The 20,270-nt window shown below is 35.7% G+C and overlaps 2 protein-coding genes across 7 annotated transcripts in view; both read right to left on the reverse strand.

Moving 5' to 3' along the window:
• Positions 1-4,544, reverse strand: part of kdm2aa (lysine (K)-specific demethylase 2Aa) — a 29,674-nt gene extending 25,130 nt beyond the window's left edge. For 5 of the 6 annotated variants that reach the window (XM_030133134.1, XM_030133117.1, XM_030133125.1 and 2 more), the window contains exons 1-4: positions 3,281-3,959; positions 1,521-1,659; positions 519-597; positions 27-73 (exon numbers count right to left, since the gene is read on the reverse strand). In XM_030133134.1, coding sequence (XP_029988994.1) covers positions 27-73; positions 519-597; positions 1,521-1,659; positions 3,281-3,313 — 298 coding nt within the window. In that variant the 5' untranslated portion in view covers positions 3,314-3,959. Of the gene's footprint in view, positions 1-26; positions 74-518; positions 598-1,520; positions 1,660-3,280; positions 3,960-4,320 lie in introns of those variants that run through there. The other variant, XM_030133108.1, reaches the window with a different exon arrangement.
• A 4,752-nt stretch (positions 4,545-9,296) lies between these two features.
• stx3a (syntaxin 3a) lies at positions 9,297-16,638 on the reverse strand. Its single transcript, XM_030133467.1, has 10 exons — positions 16,278-16,638; positions 13,912-13,983; positions 13,733-13,832; positions 13,579-13,653; positions 12,068-12,138; positions 10,898-11,006; positions 10,709-10,782; positions 10,425-10,559; positions 9,935-10,045; positions 9,297-9,621 (listed from the first exon to the last, which is right to left on the reverse strand). The coding sequence occupies exons 1-10, from the start codon at positions 16,305-16,307 to the stop codon at positions 9,544-9,546; spliced, it is 855 nt and encodes a 284-aa protein (XP_029989327.1). The 5' UTR covers positions 16,308-16,638; the 3' UTR covers positions 9,297-9,543.
• Positions 16,639-20,270: the final 3,632 nt, after the last annotated feature.

The raw sequence follows: 20,270 nt of genomic DNA on the forward strand, positions 1-20,270 counted from the left end.
GTGTATACTTAATGTTCGAGTCTTACCAACAAACAACTTGACATCATTGACGCTGAAGTCAGAGTCAGGCATCCTGTGAAAACAAAAATGTTTCACTCAGATTATATTTTACAGACATCTGTTAAAAAGGCTGTTATAAAGGAGAGGAGAAACAGCAAAGCACAATTCTGCAAATATTAATCAGAACCACAGCATTCACTGTGTAAACAACAGGACCCAGCTTGCACCTGCTGGTGCCATTTGCTCCTCCATTTAATCAGTTTTCAAGTATTAAACGAAAACAAACAAACAAAAAAAATCTCAAAAAGGCTGTACTTATATCTTGTAAGCACACTTTTTAAAATGTTGCACACACTGTTCACTTGTAATGATGTTCTCCTTGTGACTGTGACGACTTGTGTCTCAGTGCAGTTCGGTGAAATTACCTCACACTCTACTCAAAGTCATTGCTATGCATTTCTCACAGCCAGAGGAAAAGCACTAAGGTGAAAGCAGAGGAAGATGATGAGGATACTTACTTAATTCCTAATCCAGCAGGCTTGTCAAAGATGATTGGATCTCTCAGCCCCCCTCGTTGGACAAACTCGTATGTGAAATCTAAGAAAGAAAAACAGACAAATGACACCAACAAATCCTCCCACATCCTTGTGTCATAGTTAGCGCTGGGTGATATGGAAAAAAATCATATCATGATATTTTATTTTCATATTATACGGTATTGATATGTATCACGATATAAATCAAATCACTGTTTCTGTCAAGCTTAATTTTTCCGTTACTCATAAGTCAGATGTGAAGACATCAGAAGGTTATTTTTGATTTAAATATGACTTATTTTCTGTCAGGGGTTGAACATGACAGATGTGCTGAAGAACATTATACAACTGTTTCATATCAATAAAACAGGTACATATATTTAAAACTAAAATAAAAGTCTGACCAGCAGGCAAAAACTTTCAAGTTTTAAAAGAGAAAAACAGACCAAAACAGACCATTACATTTGTTGGTCAACTCCAAATAAATAAAATCTTCATTCCAAAAAGGTTCCTGTGGAAAGGCGAGTGTTTGTGTTCTTCACATAGGCTACATGTATTTGTTGGGTACACCTCCATATTGTATTGAAGGCCCCGAACTGAAATGGTTCAGTACAAATGACTGCACCGTTACACCCCTACTTTTCAATAACCCGATTGCCCGAGTTCTTGGTCAAATTTTCTCCCGAGGGAACACTCATTACCTCCCGCTGCAGCCCAAACATTAGTATGTGTGCTGGTGCTGCTCTTACACCTGTGCTGTGCGCGTCAACCTAACTTGACGTGGCTCTAGCGTGATTGGTTTGGTGCGGTGCTACTTAATTATGACTGGCTGGTCTTATGTCTGTCAAAACATGGACAAATTAATTCTATCAAAATTGTATTGAGCGTGTCTCATTTTCTATTGAGAAAAATTGATTTAACGATATATATCATTATGTCGCCCAGCCCTAGTCATAGTCCTGACAGAATTCACTGAGTACTTACCTTTTCCTTCCATGCGGATGACACGGTCAGAGTTAAACCTCTGACTGTGGACTTTCTCCTCCAGATCAAACATCCTTCGTCCATCAATTTCCTCATCTGAGATACCATCGTCATGATAACGTCGCCGGGTACCAGCCCGCTGTGAAGAAAAAGAGAACTGAGAACTAAACAATAAATGACAAAAGACTGCATAAGGATCTTCTCATGTAGATTTTGATAAACAGAGACCACATCAACTTGTCTGAAACCAGAAAAGGATTTTCACATTTCTCTTTCTGATTAATGTGTTTTTCCCCACCACACCTATGACCTAATTTTTACTTCAATTGACCGGTTAAAGCAAACACTGAGTTCAAAAGGCACAATGTCCCCCTAGCATTATAACAAAGTATATAAGACAATTTACTGTGAATTTTTCTAATGTTAAACACTGACGTAACAGTACGTGATGGAGTGATAAGGCTGCTTTGGGAGGTGTCTCAGGTCAAAAGGTGACACGGGGATAATCCAGGGCTGAGTCGCCAGCGCTATGGTGGTCCATAATCTCTCATCTCCATCTGTCATATGAACCCGCACTGGTTCAGTATCTGGGTACCTCATCTCCCAATCAAATGTTTTAGTGTCACCACTGAGAGAATTCAACTACAATTCCAACATAAAATTCAAATAAACAAAATGGGTGTAATCTGTACACTAATGGGGCTAGCCTAGCAGAATCGGATGGATAGCCTTACTACATTTTTGTTTGCCCTTTCACCACTATTTATAGTAGAAAGATGAAACACCCGGTGTTTACTGTGGAACTGATCTGTTGGTGTGATGGTGTGTCATCTGTATGTATGGTATGGCAGCAAGGATTTTGCTGTAGTGGTGCACCACGGCAAATCCTTACCAGCGGAAACACTGATACCTCAATTTGCAGGGAATAATGAGCACTTTTAGATGTGTGATTGAAAAAATGTTTTAACTAGAGATGCAAATTATCAATTAATCCATTAATCATTAGTTGGTTTACCTTATCGATCGATTAACAATTAATTGATAAGCGGCGATTTTCCTGAGAACCTGAATTTTTCTTTCAATAGGGTCTATTAGAATAAAAGCTAAATATTGTTAATATACTTCATGAAAAAAGCATGTCATATTCTTTAATGACTGATTTATTGTACTATTGGGGATATAGTACAGGCAGTGACATTTATGGAGTAGAACTAAATAAATTCTGCAGAGAAATTTAATAAAATAAATGGATCTGAAGAGGGGCAGTTTAGAAGAAATGGGCATTTCTGACTTTGAATCACTACCTGACCAGATGCAGCGAGATTTCAGCGAAGCCTAAACACATAAAAAGCCACTATATAAAATTACATTATCAGAAACATACCAAATTACAACATACCAGTAATTACATTATTGAGGCTAAATTGACTGATCGGAAAACACATATATGAGCCCAGCATTTCACACTGTTTAAATTTTCTCCGAATAAAATATATAATGTGTACTGCAATATGATATAAAATTACATTACAATAATTAAAAAGCTCATTTTATTGCTCAGGCCAACTTTTAAACACAATTTGTCCTACCTTTGGTTCCAATAATTACCATCTACTTTTGGCCCTGAAAAGAAAAACCTCTAATGTTGCAAATAATACCAGCTATTTCCTTCCAACATTACCTGCAGTTTCATCAGATCACAGTTCATCCACTCAAAGAAACAAACAATGCACAAAACATCACATTCAGTTGTATCTTACCAGTCTCTTGCTGTATCGTGGCTTGTCATCCATTATTGGTGAAAACCAAGATTTGTCCAAATAGCTGCACGTAGTTTAAGACACTTAGTGATGGCAAGGACTTCACCAAGTTGCACCCATTGAAGAGTAGTAAACAAACACTGAAGGGGTAGGCTTTAGCCACTTAGCTTGTGTTACTGGTTTCCCACAAACAGCAACGTACACGTCCCTTTGATTCCTTGTGGATAATTTCAACCGAGTTACGGATTTAAAGTTACAAACTCATCTACATTTACTAAAACTCACCGACCTCTTCCAGTTATCGTCTCCCACTTTTATGTGGAATGAGTCTAAATACTTAAAAATTAGTAATAACACTATTACAGTAAACAGACGTTAATGCTTAAAATAGATTCTCAGTAACATTAAAACAGGACTGAGTGTTGATACTCGAGCTTTGTTTCTAGCCTTTATCATCTCAACATCTGCTCAGCTAATGTTAGCTTTCAAGACGGTGTCCTGTTTATACAAAGCGGCAGCTTAGAATCAATTAATACCGTACTACAGACGCTACGTTTAAATCTATTACGCACTGAGAAAAGTAAAAGAACGCCCAATTTTTGTTAATACTTGCATGGTTCAAACTTGATGCGGCGCTGTCTTAGAACAGCCGCCATTTTCCATCCCATCACAAAACACTACAAAGTCCCGCCCACAACCACTCATGGACCAATCGCGGACAAAGTTGCGATGCATTCATTGGCCCTTGTCTGTGTCATTCATAGGATATACTTGTAGACGTTGATTGGACAGGTCCAGCGAATAGAGATATAGACGAGCTAGCAAACTACCAATGAGAGTACAATTCCAACGCGACCTTAAATCCTATTGGTTTATATACTCTAGTAATGTTAATTACTGGCCAGAGAGGCCATCAATCAAAAGGCATAGCCAATCACGATGATATTACGCACAGACTTCCGCCCCTCTGCCCAATATGCTAGTCATCACTCTTTAATAAAATGAATTGAATCAAAAATAATACATTTTAGGATTCTTACCCCCATTTCGCAGGAGATCCGTCAACTCACAAACGGCTTATGTCCTCCGAGATATGTGACGCCGTCTGAGTCCGGTGTGAGCTATCCTAGAGCCTCGCATCGCAGAGACACGTTTTGTAGCCGTCACCTCAACGAGGAAGTGGTTGGAGTTCCATAAATGGAAAAGCACTTTGAACACGCGGTTGTGGATTGGATAAAACATGTTGCAAAACTGTTGTGATTGGTGGCAGCGGATTGTCTCTCAAACATGTACACCCAGAATACGGCGAGCGAGAAGAACCTGCCAAACTGTAACGAATGAAAATAATGGAAATAATAATAGATTGGCCAAGAAATAAGTTATTTCTTGTACTTTGCGAGTGAAAGGCAAAGCTACAAAGACTCTTGTTTTTTTTTTTTTAAACGATAGTATTAAATTTCCTCTAAACTCACAGTCATTAAGCATAATTGAATCTATGTAAAAGTAGGAGACACACACAAAGTACCAGCCAGCCTACTATAAAAGTACCCCACAACATTTTATTACTATAGACATTGTTGATTGAGCTACAAATCTCATCTGTGTCCATCCTGCATCCTTGAATTCACACCATGACCCCAAGCACATGGCCATGAATGACAGATTGGTTAATAACCTAATTATTACATTTAGTCTCTCGTGCAGCTCAGACAAAACCTCAGGAGTCTCCATGCTATCATATTGTCCAAAAACTGCTACAGGTGAACCCAGTTCTTCATCAGTCACTTAAAGTCTTTAGCCTACCTGCAAAACTGGACACTGCTCATTGAAATGCTATGTCATTATTAAACATTGAGGTGCTATGTATCTTGTTTTAAGGCCTGTTGCTTGTTGTGACAGACCAGATCAAATTTGCAGGACAGAACAAACTACATGTATCTGCCAACAATAGCTAGGACATCTGTACACGTATTTGTACCTGTACACATGTGCTTTTCAAAAACTGAAGTGTCTGTTGTGCACGGATACCAGATATCGGAGCGGGAAAGTGCAGAAAATGTTAATGATATGTCAACTTTAATACAGGAGACGTGGAAATGACTGTAATGTCAATCACAAGTTGTTTACACTGCAATACTTATAATATACAGTAACGCATATGCCTTTGCTTGGATATTCCAACAAATTCACAAGCTTTCACTTTATTATCTAAACATATAATTGAATTTATTCACTTCTTTCCCCACACTGGTTGCCATAACTGGTTAATTGTATAAATCATTCTGTAAATTTTGTTCTACTGCTGTTTGGAAGACATCTTGAGGGCTCTACCCTACAAGGAGGATGTGTTGGGTGAGGGGAGGGATTTGGGTTGGACACTTGTTTTCAAACTATAAAACATCTTGAAACTTTCAAGTACAATGTCATACTAAACTGCTTCGATATTACAGTTTGTGACATTTATATTCACATTGTAGTTACAAACCCAGATGCATGAATCTGTGCTTAAGGTGGTAGTTGTGCAGACAAAGCTCATAAAGAGGCAGACGAGACCAGTAGATGTGCCAGTAATCAATTTTAATTTCAACCCAAGAAAACAGCAAAAGGTAAAACAAAAAATAGTTCAGTGTATTGTAAATCCAAATGCTGACTGCATTTGTGAATGTGGGGAAAAGGTGTAGCTATCTACAAACAATGACAGTCAAACCATGGCAGAAAACAAAATCTATCTTTTTGGAAACACAGTTTTGCCATAAAAAAACAAAAAAATAAACAAAAAACACACACACTCACACATTTTAAAAAGGAAGCAATCTTTGTAATAAACAACAAAGACCTGAAGCCGTAAAAGACCTTCAAGGCAGTGTCAGTGTAATCAAATAAAGCAGGGCTAGGCTTAGTTCCATGTCTAATACATTTATCATCTAATCATTTATCATTTATCAAATCATTTATATCTATGTTTAGTTGATATCACATCTATTTTCAATAATATTTTCATAAAAACAGTTTTAAATCAATATCCTGCAGTATGTGAATTTTTAGTGTAGCAACTTGGTCTTGATTACATTGAAATATGGTTTGATTATACACCCCAAGGAGTCAATACAGTTCTATTTCATAGAAGCATCACTCTCTAAGAGGTGTTACTGTTAGGTTTATCCACTCCTGTACCCGTTCTCTATATGTATGGGCTCCACATACACTATATGGACAAATGTATTGGATGTTTTGAATTCAGGTGTTTCTTTTCTAACAGGGGTCTGGGATACAAAACAATAATGACAAATGTCATAATATAGTTTTAAATGGTGATAAATATCATTGCATTGGATAGTTTTGCTTAAATTGTTATCTTTGCTTCCAAAATGCCTCAGAGATGGTTTTTACTAAATTTCTCTCAACACTGATTTTGTTTTGTTTTTTCATCTCGCTTAGGAAGAAAAATCTCCCATTAAACCTTAAGGAAATATTGATGTTTATATTTCAAGTCAGCATGAACAGGACATTTTACGAGTTGAAGCCATGTTGTGTCCCAATATTTTTGTCCATATAGTTTATAAACATCAACATTTCCTTAAAGTGTAATGAGAGATTTTTCTTCTTAAGTAAGATGTGAGGAAAGTAGATGGTTAACCTATGCAATGCAATGATATTTATCTCATTATAAAACTACATTGTGACATTTGTTATAAGTGTTCTGTAGCCCAGACCCCTGTTAGAAAAGAAACACCTGAATTCAATGTGTCCGCATACTTTTGTCTGTATAGTGTATTTTTCACAGGTGAATTTTGCCATAAATTAGAAAAAGAGCTCTTCCCTTCCAGTTGCTCATCTAGATGAAAGAGCAAAGGGATAAACTCAGTATCAAAGCTCTCAGAGGGAAACACTTATACTCATAGAATCTGGGGTTATGGTAAACAACCAGCTTCAGTTATCCACAACATAATGGGAAATTCAGCATCAGATGCAGTCGATAGCATAAGTATTGGCACAGTAACAGGGTTTTGACATTAAAACACAAATAATAGACAAATGTAAAAAGAAAAAAAGGTATCAAGAGCCGTTTCAATACTTACGATACTGACACAAAACATACGCATCATGATGTGGTGAGAATAATGCTACATGCTGCAGGGAGGTTTGTTCAACACTTAATATGTTCTCAGTCATTTTAGAACTCTGACTGTATACAACCTGTGTCATTTATGCTCATGTTAGATGTATGGATAATGAATACATAGGATTCGAGTTTTCTCAAGTAGTAAACAGTTTGTGAAACCAGCATTATTAAACATAGTAATGAACATGTTGCATATATGTCCATTCTGAGCTGTGAACCAATGTTTCTATTGGTCAACTATGCTCATAGTCATGATCACAGATGAATAAAACAACACTTGAACTGTGAGTAAGAAAGTGAATTAATACTGAATTCAAAATGTAATGAATCCTCAGATGTACAAGAGTTATTTAAGTTGTCAAAACCTGTTAAAGGGCTTGTATTAGTGGTGCCATTTAGTGGCATTTGGGAGTGGGGTGGCAGATTACAACCAACCAAATACCGCTTTATTTGCTTTGTCCGTTTTGGTCTGATGCCGAAACCTGACAAAATTATATAATGGGGTCAGTGGCAGAAGCCCCCTCCCTCTGTAGATTTACAGGGCTCATTCTAAGACCTGGAAAACACCATTCTTTCTGCTAATATGACCCCCAGTATCTTAAACATTAGTTCTTTTAAAGAAAACTGAAAATGAAAGGTATACTGCAGCCTATATTACAGCATAACTTTGTTTTTAACATGCTATATTTCCCAAAAAATTGCTTTTCTGTTTTTCTTTTCTTGCTATTCAGGAAGCAACTTTGCTATCACTACCTCCATTGTAGAGATTCAGAAAAACATAAGCATGCATTAAACATTGTATATCGACAGAGATCTAACATTGTCTTGTGGTTCCCCTGAAATAAAAAATCAAAAATACAGTGCAAGTGTGAAGGAGCCAACTGGAGGAGACAATCCAAGTATGAAGCCTTGATGGCTGACTGCAGATTGCAAAGCTAACAAAGATGGCTGCTCCCATTAAACGTGGGATGTTGAGACTTTCTTGCCCAGTCTACATGGTGAATGCAAAGTGTTCTTTGGTCAAGCAACAAGCAAGAGCATTACAGAGGATCTTTGTGGTCTAAGATCAAGCATACGACTGGATATGGAAAGTGTGGAAAGAGTATGGTAGCTGATGTTGGTAATGTAGTATCTTAAACATCAGTTATAGCATATCAGTGCAATAAACATTAGCGTTCTAAAGTTATCAAAACATGCATGATATGACTTCTTTTCCGAGTCACAGTTAACAACCGTCTAAAGTAGCCATTATTGTGCATGAAGATACCAGGGAGAGTCAAAAAGTTTCAAAATGTGCAGTATTTTACAAACTAGAACATGTTTAAACTTGTCTTTGATGTCTTGTTATGATTTTGACAACTGTCATCATTCTATCTTTTGGGAACGTTAATCTAAATTATGCTTTATTACCTCCACCAGGAGGTATTGTGATCACTTTGCTTTGTGGGCTTGCATGCGTGCATGCATGTTTGTTTGTTTGTTAGCAAGATAACTCAAAAAGTTATGGACGGATTTTCATGAAATTGTCAGGAAATGTTGATACTGGCACAAGGAAGAAATGATTAAATTCTGGTGGTCATTGGAAGGGGGGGGAGAGATCTGTCTTGGCGGAGGTCTGCGTTCTCCGAGTGCTTTTCTTGTTAAAGTTGTCTTTTCAAGCTTTCTTAGAATGATGAATGTTGAGATTAGAGCCAACGTTAAGTTTTTAACCAAACTTGATTGGAAGCCTGTTAGGAGACCCTCTACACTGGTGTCAAAGACCGTCCCAGCAATTCTACAAAGAAGGAATCTACCGATGAAAACATAGATTGCAAAAACTTTTAGACACTAATGGAGCTCATGTAGAAAAATAATTTTCTTATTTTGATAAATAAACTTTTTATTACATTAATCTGAGAACTTTTTGACTCTCTCTCGTATGATGATGATCATGTTAGCAAGCTCATTGCACCAGATAATTCTTTTGCATTTAGTGATAATCAATCACCACATAAGAGGTACTGATGTTAGCACAACCTATGGAGCATCAACAGACAGTTTTATGGGAAATAAAGCTGGTTCAAAAATCCAAGTTAATCTAAAAGCAAGTCTTTTCTGCCTCACCCTATACAGTTCTGGTAGGTGGTCTTAACCACGCTGTCTATTTAATGAAACTGTAGAGAAATGAACCGAGAATGAGGGCCAGAATCACACAGCAGCAGAAGATCATCATTTGTTTCTAGAGAACAGAAGGAGAAAAGAATGGAGAGAAATATAATGATGTTCAAAGAGGAGAGACCATTTCCCAACTGAACAGAAATCCAAAAGTAGGTTTTTCTAGTAGTATTTGCTTATTTATTTTTTTTTAACATGTCTTGTCTTTTCCATATTTACTATTGTTCTTGATAAAGCAAAAGCATTTATTATCAAATTACTTGAATAGTCAACAGAATAATCAATGTAATACTTGATTAATAAAAGTCAAACTCAGAGCCTCAAACTCAACTGCAACTGCATGTTCAACATGCTCCATCATTTTCTTTGACACTTACCCTGCGCGCTTCCTGCTGAAATTTTGCTGCCTTCTTGGTGTCAGCTACAGCCCTTTCCACAAAACCCACAGACTGGTCCATGTTGCTTTCAATTCTGTCAATCATTCCGCCCTTAATGAGGGGAAAAAATGAGAAGGAAACTGGAATTAAAACATTTTTTTTTTTCTTGTGTGGAGCAGTTATATATTTGTAACCACTCAGGTCATAAAATCAGACTGATTTACACCTAAACATTACTGATAAAGTAAGTACATAGAAGATATTTTCTGGCAACTTGAATGTTTTCTTGGCTATTTCTGTAAACAAAATGGGTGTCCCAACTGTTTTTCTTTTTTTATGTAAAAAAGAAGTTAAAGTATGATAATTACCAGATTTATAAAAAAAACAAAAAAAACAAAACAGATACTTAGTTGTTTTACAGCTAAATTTATGTTAACCTTCCAGACATGATTAGAATAAGTCACCCTATTTGTCACTTGTGCATGTCTACCTGATTCTCAACCAGCATGGCGATATCAACAAACATGTCGTGAAGCTCTTTGATGCTGCTCTCCAGCCTCATGATGTCTTTATGGCGAGCTTCAATCTCATTCAACGCCTGCTGGTTGATCTTTGAATCCATGATCTGAGGGGTCAGTAACAAAGGAAGTTTCAGAGTAAATAATGACAAAACAATGAAAAGAAACGGAGAAAACAAAGACAGAAGTGGAAAAGTTAAATACTGACAATTAGAACAGTTTTGTTTGCAACTGTTAGAAAAATGCATAATTTTACCCCAGCAGTAAAAACTGCTGCGTTGCCTCCCTCCAACATCTCCTCTAGTTCCTCATCAGTTGTTGCTTTCCCCGCTGAAAAGAAATAAAAATAATTCTTTCTACTTTACTGTCCTCATTATATCTATGTGATGGTACATCATTAGTGGTTAACGTTCACTATGAGATGTTAAAAGTATCTGTAACTCACTGATCTCCAGCTGTCGGGCAATACGACCTTTACTTTTGTCTCTGAAGTCAACTTGAGCCTCGTTGTATTTTGTCATCACCTCTACAAACTTCTTGGCTAAAATTGCATGCTGGGGAAGGTAAAATGAAACAAGTATTTAATGCTGGTAGAGAACATAATGACCATTCTTTCAATATTTTATTAATCATTTATGTTATCAAATGTGAATTAATAATTAATTACAGCTGATCAATATGGGAGACTGATAAATGACAACATTTCAATCAAAAAACCTTAAGACAAACCACCATTATGGCTTATAGTGGTCCATACTTGTATATAATAATGAAATAATATTAAAAATCTCGTAAAGGTCTTCAGTACATAAGGTGCCCCACGCTGCTGAAATGTTCCCATGTATGACTGGGGTGTCAAAACATACGGTCCGCGGGCCAAAACCAACCCTCCAAAGGGTTCAATCAGGCCCACAGGATGAATCTGCAAAATGTAATACTTACACATAACACAATAACAGTCAAGGGTGCCACTGAGTCTTTTGCAAGTTATATTCATCATAAAGTTAAATGCTATACTTTTCAGTTCCACATGCTTATTACTAAATGTTTGTGCCTTTGTAGATTCACTGTGATATGTAAGTTGTGATGCACATGTGTAAATGATAATCTGATAAATTGTGCTTTGTTTCTTAAGAAATTTCATGTTCATGTTTCTTCAGGTTATTCACATTTTTTTGTTTAAGTATAGTTTGTAAATGTACATTTTTGTAATGTAATTTCCCTTTTTTGTAGTAAAACACAGAGAGAGATTTGGAGTTGCCATTATTTATATATTATCTCAAGTGGTCTTGAGCTCAAATCAGGCTGATTGTGGCCCCTGAACTAAAATGAGTTTGACACCTCTGTTGTATGACAACAACTGTATTATATTACTAATAAAGCCTGAATTTCACTTCACTTTACCAGAAAAGAACCATGGGAAATGAAGTAAAAATAGTACACACAGTACTCAACACACAATGTTTGGCCAGTTTCATCAGTATTCATTACTTTTTTCCTGCTGTGAGTTCCTCCTTTTCATCTTGGTCTCTCACACTAAACACAATTGCAATGAAACCCAAAGACAAAAGTCAGTATCAATCCTTGCTTTTAGTACTTTTTGGTTTTTTCAGACCTGTGACTTGCGTATCCTGAGGTCAGCTGAAGCCCTCTCATCTGTATTTGACTCAAGCTGGCGCTCAATACCTGAGGAGGAAAAACAAAAAATTATTCTGTGTAATTCTGTGGTTACTTACGGTAACTATGGTCAGTGCCAGCTGAAGCCAATAGCAGACGCTTTATTCATGTAAAACCAAGTTCTGATCAGAAAACATTAAAGGTTGGACAACAGTCATCATCATGTCTTCATTATGTAACCTTTATTTTTGGTCTTCTTTGTCTCGCTTGGTGAGTTTTATCAGTAGAGAAATAACCTTGTACTGCTGGATCTGCCTAGTGTTCGCTTAGTGCTGCAAAGTTTGTCTTATTGCTCTGTTGTTTGATTAAATTATACCTGACATACGCTGCTCTCAGACCGTTAGACTGCTTTACACATTTGAACATTGAAGTGCTTGTTGTTGGAGTTATGTTCTGTTGGCTGACAATTGGTTCTATCTAATGTTTAGCCAACGTTCTTCTGCTTATGAATAGAATGTATAGATTGTGTAGAATGTGATGTACAGCGTCACCATGGCCACACAGAAAGAACTGTGGCTGCTCCTGATACCGGTGATAACTGGACTTGAGAGGCTGTTGATCTGTCTGTCTTCATGAAATTATAAATGAATAATACTAAGCAAGACAAGCACTTCCATCATTGAGCTCCTCACAATTCCTTCCTTGTTTTGTTCTTTTTGTTTTCTTGGTCCTCTCAGGCACAAGAAGGAAAACGAAGAAAACAGGAGGAAAAGAAAGTCAAATATAGAGATATATCGTTCTATGTTCATGTTTACTTCAAAATGTCATTTTGTGAATAGACATCATCTGTAACCATAACTGTTTAACCTGCACTTTGAGCTCTCTCATGGAAAAATATCCTGTTTGAGAAATAATTAAAAATGTTCTTACTATGCTTACTAAGTTATATCATTTATGTATCATAATGTGGCTACACACTGATGTTGACTATGTTTAAGAAACTGTCCATAGGAAAACTTAATATTAGTCTCTCCAGAATTAAATATGATAGGTTAATTCATGTTTTTGTTTCTGTGTTCTGTGACAACTACGGATGATGCAATGGGAGAATTATTCTGATGCAAGGGTTTCTAAATTTTGTAATTGTCATGTTAATATGGATATTGTGGCTGCTAACTGGATATTACTTGCCCATTGTTTTGACCTTATTAGCGATTAAAATGTCTTGAAGAAACTGGTAAATAATGTAAATGTAAATATGTTAATAATGAATAATTCAAAATTTCTAAAAATATTTATACAAATGCCATATTTCTTATTTTTATCTCTTTATATTTCATTTTTCACTGGTTTGTTGTTTTTCTACCTGTCTTCTCTGCACTTGTTTGTTATAATTTTGCTGCTGTTAACAGAAATTTCACCATAGTGGGATAAATAAAGTCATATGTTATGTTATGTTATGTTATGTTATGTTATGTTATGTTATAAACTAAGACACAAAGTACTGACTCTTGAGTTTGTTTCTTGCATTGTTGGCTGACTTCTTGATCTCATTGGTGAGAGCTTCAACATCATCTTGTGTTTCTGAAAGAGATCAAAGTAGAGAGAGACGTTAAATATTAGAACACTGACTCTTTACCCTTTTGTTTCTATGCAGCCTTACTCTGGTCAGATGTGGGGGCAGACAGGATAGTGGAGTAGAGTTTTTTAATTTCTGTCACACTCTCATCAATCTTGTCAATGCTGGTGCGAATATCCTCTGCCTGAAGAACACAACCATATATTAATGAGCCTCGAAGGACACATTTTGGGAACGGGGCTAGAGCGATAATAACAGAATACCTGAGCAAAGAAGTCATCCATAAATGCTTCACTCTCCACAGGGATTTCAATGTCATCTCCTCCATCACTTTTCTGTATGAGAAACAAAAAATGGAGTCAAGAGAGATCAAACAAATCAGATGAACAGGGTTTCACATCCAGAACACACAAGAGAGGTTACGCAATGCTGAGAAAACCCTCTCTCCTTTACTGGAGGAGTGTCAAACATGCGGCCTGTGGGCAAAAATAAAATATTATCAAATAAAATAATAGCGTAATAACCTATAAATAATAACTCCAAATTTTCCTCTTGATTTAATGTGAAAACGTAATTGTACATTATCCTCCTGAGACCCATTCTGTCCACGTTTGTGGACAACAGTTTCACAGCTTCATACAAAAAACCCCCAAAACAAACAAACAAAACTGTCCAGCACAAAGGACATTCTGTAAAAATGAAAAAAAAAAAAAAAAAAAAAGCATCTGAAAAAACTGTTGCATTATGATGTTTCCAATATAGGCAATTATTTAAATTAAAAAAAAAAAAAAAAGCCAAAACTCAAAAACCTGTGGCTTTCCTAGGTCTCAGGAGTTTAAGGACTCAATATTTGTTTTTCTTTGTTTTACTGCAAAAAAAAAAAAAATTTAATTCTGAAAATATTTTCATTAAAGTACAATCCATTTTGTGGCCCTTACTCTACTGCTATGACTGCTGTAATGAGTTCAGCTGTCTTTATCGTTAGCACAGTTCTGAAAAGAACTAAGAAACCAATCCACATTTTCACACCCAAAAACCTCTGGAATGATCATAAATATCAAACAAAGCAAAGCTGCTTGTATTTTTTTTGGTTGCATCAGTACAACACAACCATTAGTAATGAGAAAGACTGGAGGCTCTGACTAAAAATCAGATTTATTCAAACAAATATTGGTTTGAAGTATAGTGTGGTTTACAAGGATTCAGCACATTCTACATTTATTCAGCACCGTCATGAATGCAGTTTAAGACCTATTTTGTGCCAGTAGGTTTTGAATTATCAGTGTTTTATCCCTTTCTGAGAAGTTCTGATAAACAATTTTCTTTGTGTTAATCAAGGTAAGAAAATACTGTATTTTTCATTTTTAACTGTGTTAACAAATTTCTGCAAAAATGCTCTAAAGATCAAAATCATTCTTTTGAATTTAGGAGTACTGTTGTCAGTAGTTACTTCACATACAGATGAACAGATCAGTCAGTTTTAAAGATTAAAACGACACAAATAAAATGTAGAACCAGAACTTAACTCTGATAATAATGACAGCCTAATGAAAATTGAAAGACTCAACATAGTTACTGACTTTGAGGGAACTAAAAGTTTTATATCTGGTTCCAGATTTATTGATTATTTCACAAAACTTGATGCTCAGTAAGACATGAAGTTTTTTTTTTTTTTTTTTTTTTGTAAACAATCATTAGTGAGGCACTGTTAACAATGAAATCTCTGTTATTTATATAAAAATTGTTTTAAAAGTCAATATCAATATTGTCTCATATCTGCAAATACTGGCTGATTGCGATGTACAGCAGATGTATCAGTGGATCAATAATTAAAAAAAAAAAAAAAAAAAAAAAAAAAAAAAAAAATATATATATATATATATATATATATATATATATATATATATATATATATATATATATATATACACAAGATAAAAAAGCAACAGTAAAAATATAATTACACATGATGATAAAGTTGTCCTGAAAATGCATGAAGCACTCAGGTATTTATTACTTTAACTTTAGCTCAATTCAAACGGCAGTTAACCAGGTAAAGTTGAAGACAGATTATTTTCAGCATTAAGGAATTTTATTTCCAATTTCTCAAAATTATTTTATATGATTCTATCAACCTTTAGTAAAATAAACAAAAACGTTAAGTTTACTCCACAGCACAGCATACCAACAAATAGTAAAACCAGCAGCCTCAGAGCTTAAAATCTTTAAAAGTAATTACTTTGTTCAATCATTTTTATACTAATGTTTTTGACTGATACACTGAGTTCTCTATTTAGGTTGGATGACATTATAAACCTGTGTATTTATCGGATTTTTCGGTGACAGTGCTCTTGAATGCACCGTGAGGCGTTCACGTGCCTCCTTCTGTCACGTTAGGACAAACGGTTAATGTAATTAACTAAATGCCTGCGTAGTATTCGTCAAGTCTCTCCTGCAACCATTAAAGCAAACTCAATTTGTAAACAACCCTTTAATAAGAATATTAGAAACTGCATGTCATGAACTCTGCACATGTTTGTAAACGTTCCGGTTCCGGTAACAGGTGGGTCGAGCCTCAGCTTCATGTCCCATATTCATATCATAATATTTTTCATGTAATTCCTCCTACCTCTTTCAGCTGCGCCAGTCGATCCTTCATCTTGACAGGTTTGTGATTCCAATAAAAGTTCTAATTAATCAGAATTTTTCTCAGTCTAATTAAAAATACGTCTGGTCTGGAACTACGGCCCACAACAGCTAATAAAATGGCCACTAAATTAGATCAGAGGAAATGATCAGTCATCCAATTAATCCACAGTGTCTGACCCGAAAACAGTGAACAGAGACTGGAGAAGAAGACATGAAAGTTATGACAACGGAGACAGACAGAAAAAAAAGAGGAAAAAAATGTCGGAAGTTTAAATGTTTGTCCCTGATGTAACGTATGCGTTCACCGAGGTCCCATTAAGCCTCTATCCTCTAAGAACGGATTAGGACAACAGTGGTTCAAGGCGATAAACCCCCCTTCCTCCACCCCCATCCGCCTGGACGTCCAACCTGAGACACCGCACGGAGAACAGGTCCCTTCATAAATGTAGGTCATATTAGACAAAAAACAAAACAAAACAAAACAAAAAAACCCCCCACCAAATATAAAGCATATCTCAGTTAAAATGCTCAAACACACCCAATGAATGATTTTATTAAAAGCTTAATTTAATAAGACAGTTAATGCTCATGGGGGTTATGACATGGGTCCAGTTATTTATCACTGATGTCTTGGACAGAACAAGTGTTAAATGAATAAAAACTGACCAAGAAATTATCTCAAACATAAGTAGGAACAAAAGGTGAAGGTGAGCAAAAGGCAAAACAACAACAACAACAACAACAACAACAATTTAACCCATAAAGACCCAGTGCTACTTTTGTGGCAGTTCTCATTTGATTTTTTCCTACAAATTTAACCTTTCTGAGGTGATTTATTACCATTTATGAAAATATTATCCTCTAGGTTTTGCATTGTTTCACTAAAAATCATGTATTTTCCTATATTTAAGTTACTGATCATGTAGATGTTTATAAAAGTGCAGATTAAAATTGAAGATTATTATATCAGAAACAGAGGAAACTGAAGAAAAGAGTGACTTTTACACTAAAATATATCATTGACTGAACACAAACCAAGTGTCTCCATCCACTGTCATTGATCCAACTCTATGGGTTTTACTGGTGAATCAATGTTGTAGAAGATGACGATGCTTCCATGGTAACTACAGAGCCTCTGAACATCCAAATGGGTCATATCTGATAACCGTGAAAAGATGAATAACTGTATTTTACACCAATTATGTACATGTATTAATAGGATTAGTGGATCAACAGGTATTAAACAGTTTAGATCAGTAGATGCTAATGGCTATTTGGTTCTTTGTGGGTTAAACAGGACATTCCAATATAATGGAAGAAATCAGTCAACCAAAAAAGAAAGACAAAGGTCACACAGTGTACAGTTAAGTTGAGCTTATATTGTCCCATCCCAATTTTACATGACTTGGTTAATCAGCTAATGTACACAAACCATAACAAAGAACGGCTCAGTCATTAAAATTACCAAAAAAGATATAACATACCCTCAGTAACTATTACTGTTGTACTCCAGTTCATTACTATATCTGAGGAAAATAAGGTTTTTGCACATCAGCTTAAAATGTGTGATGTTTTAACACTGTTGGATATTTAGTTCCATTCTGTTTTGGAAAACCACTCCACAACATGAAATACACATCTTTTTAGGATTTCTTCCAGCAAAATGTTGTTTCGTATTTAATTTTGTCGGTGCTCATAACCAGCCTCTCTATCTGTGAATGATTTCTGTATGTTACTTGAAAGCAATTTATTTCTTGCTTTGTATAATATTTGTGCTGTTTTAATTTCCACTGAATCCTTTAAGTGTATGTGAGAGTAAGAATCCTGTACTGTTTTTTATCTGTATCACTCTCTTTTGAAGTGTGCATAATGGTTGTGGGTTGGTTTTGTTGGTACTTCCTCATACTTCTGCACAATAATTCAAATAAGGGAACACAAGTGACTAACTAGAAGCACTCGGAGAGCGCAGACCTCCGCCAAGGCTGATCAGTGGGCCCCCCCATGGGCCCCCCCACCCCCGATCACCACCAAAATTTAATCATTTGTTCCTTGTGCCAGTATCAACATTTCCTGAAATTTTTCTCCAAATTAAAGGCACAGTAGGCCAAAAAGTAAGGGCACCCCCATTTTTTATATAAATTGAGATAAAATCCGCCTTCTGGATCAGATCCGGATCAGCCTTTGAAATGTGATAGAGGACCCCATTGTCAATTCCTGAGTTAAATTTCATGAGTTTTGGTCAATAATTAAACGAGATATTGAGAAACGAAAATTTTGGCCCCATTTACCACAATGTTAACGAAAATTTCAAAGTGATCCAGAATCCAGGATTTCTTCCGGATCACCCCCAAAAGTTAATCATTTCTTCCTTATCCCATTTCCAACAAACCCTGAAAATTTCATCAAAATCTGTCCATAACTTTTTGAGTTATGTTGCACACTAACGGACAGACAAACAAACAGACAGACAAACAAACCCTGGCAAAAACATAACCTCCTTGGCGGAGGTAATAAAGGGTCTACAAAGCTTTTTGTTACCCAGTAAGTACCTGACCCTCCCTATGAGAACTCATTGTCTAATATCATGCCAAGGAATTAATTTTCATACATTCTCTCTATGTTTACTGTGTTTATCACTAAATTCACCTGTGCATTTATTTTTTGACATCCAAACAGCATACATTTTGTTTTAGGCAAACTGAATGATAATATATTTAAATCAAACCATATTTTTTTTTATTATTTAGTCATCTCTGTTGAGACAACCTTGATAAGTTTTGGCAAATTTCCCCCAGAAACAAAAAAATGTTCATATCAACGGCAAACAAAATTAATTTTAGTATTTTTGACACTTGACATATGGTGTTTATATTTAAATTGAACTGTTCGAGACCCAACACTGACCCCTGTGGGACTCCACAGGTAAATGCAGATGCAGACTCACTTTCTTATTATTGACGTCATGGAGGAGTGTGGCCTCAAGAGGACGCTATAACCTAAACAGACCACAGTAATAGCACTAATCCTGACTGTATGAGGACATAGAAACACACTGATCTCTTATATTTTGATATTTTAAAGCACACCAGCCACAGTAATTATACATTCAATTTTTCAGTCATTTATTCAAGGACCTGAGGAGATTATTGCTCCTGTGTCTTGTAATATGGTTTTTAATGTATTATTTTTAGTGACAACAATTGATAGTTATTCTTTCACTATTAAAGTGTAAAAAGAGTTGCATGAAAGTATTTTCAGCCCCTTCTAATCCTTCACATTAGGCCAGTGTTTTTCAACCTTGGGCTCGGGAACCCTCGTGGGGTCGCCTAGAATTCACATGGGGTCACCTGAAAATTCTAGTAATTGATAAAAATGAAAATAAAAACTTATTGATAAAAAAAAATATGGTGAGTTGACAGAGACAATCCCAATCCATAAAAGACACGACAAACTCTGAAGCTGAAACTGAAGCACTGTGGCACTGTTTATTTTAAATGTTCATTGTGGTCGATTTAAGATGCTGCAGCTCTTTCATAATTCATAGTTTGAGTTATTGTTTGTTCAGTATTAATTTACAGCCTTGTAAATACAAGCTGGACTGACTGTACATATCTTGACCAAGGAAAAGAAAATTCTCACTTTGTGCAGTAATCTACACCTGGCTTTTCTGCCTCCGTCCATAGTAATATACATTATATAGACTAAATATGGTCTAAAATTAACGTTTATTTGCAACATAGTATATAGCAAACCATTACATGATCAAAAACAAATTAATTTTAGCACAAAAAGAAGAAGTCTCTGTTTTGAATGTCTGGGGTTGCCAGAAATTTGTGATGTTAAAATGGGGTCATGAGTCAAAAAAGGTTGAGAACCACTGCATTAGGCCTAATCATTTTTATTTATTTATTTATTTATTTTTTTAGAAATGAAAGGAATTAGGACTGACAGCTACTCTTCTCATCGCATCGTT

The sequence above is a fragment of the Sphaeramia orbicularis genome, chromosome 1, assembly GCF_902148855.1.
Source record: "Sphaeramia orbicularis chromosome 1, fSphaOr1.1, whole genome shotgun sequence".
NCBI lineage: Eukaryota > Metazoa > Chordata > Actinopteri > Kurtiformes > Apogonidae > Sphaeramia > Sphaeramia orbicularis.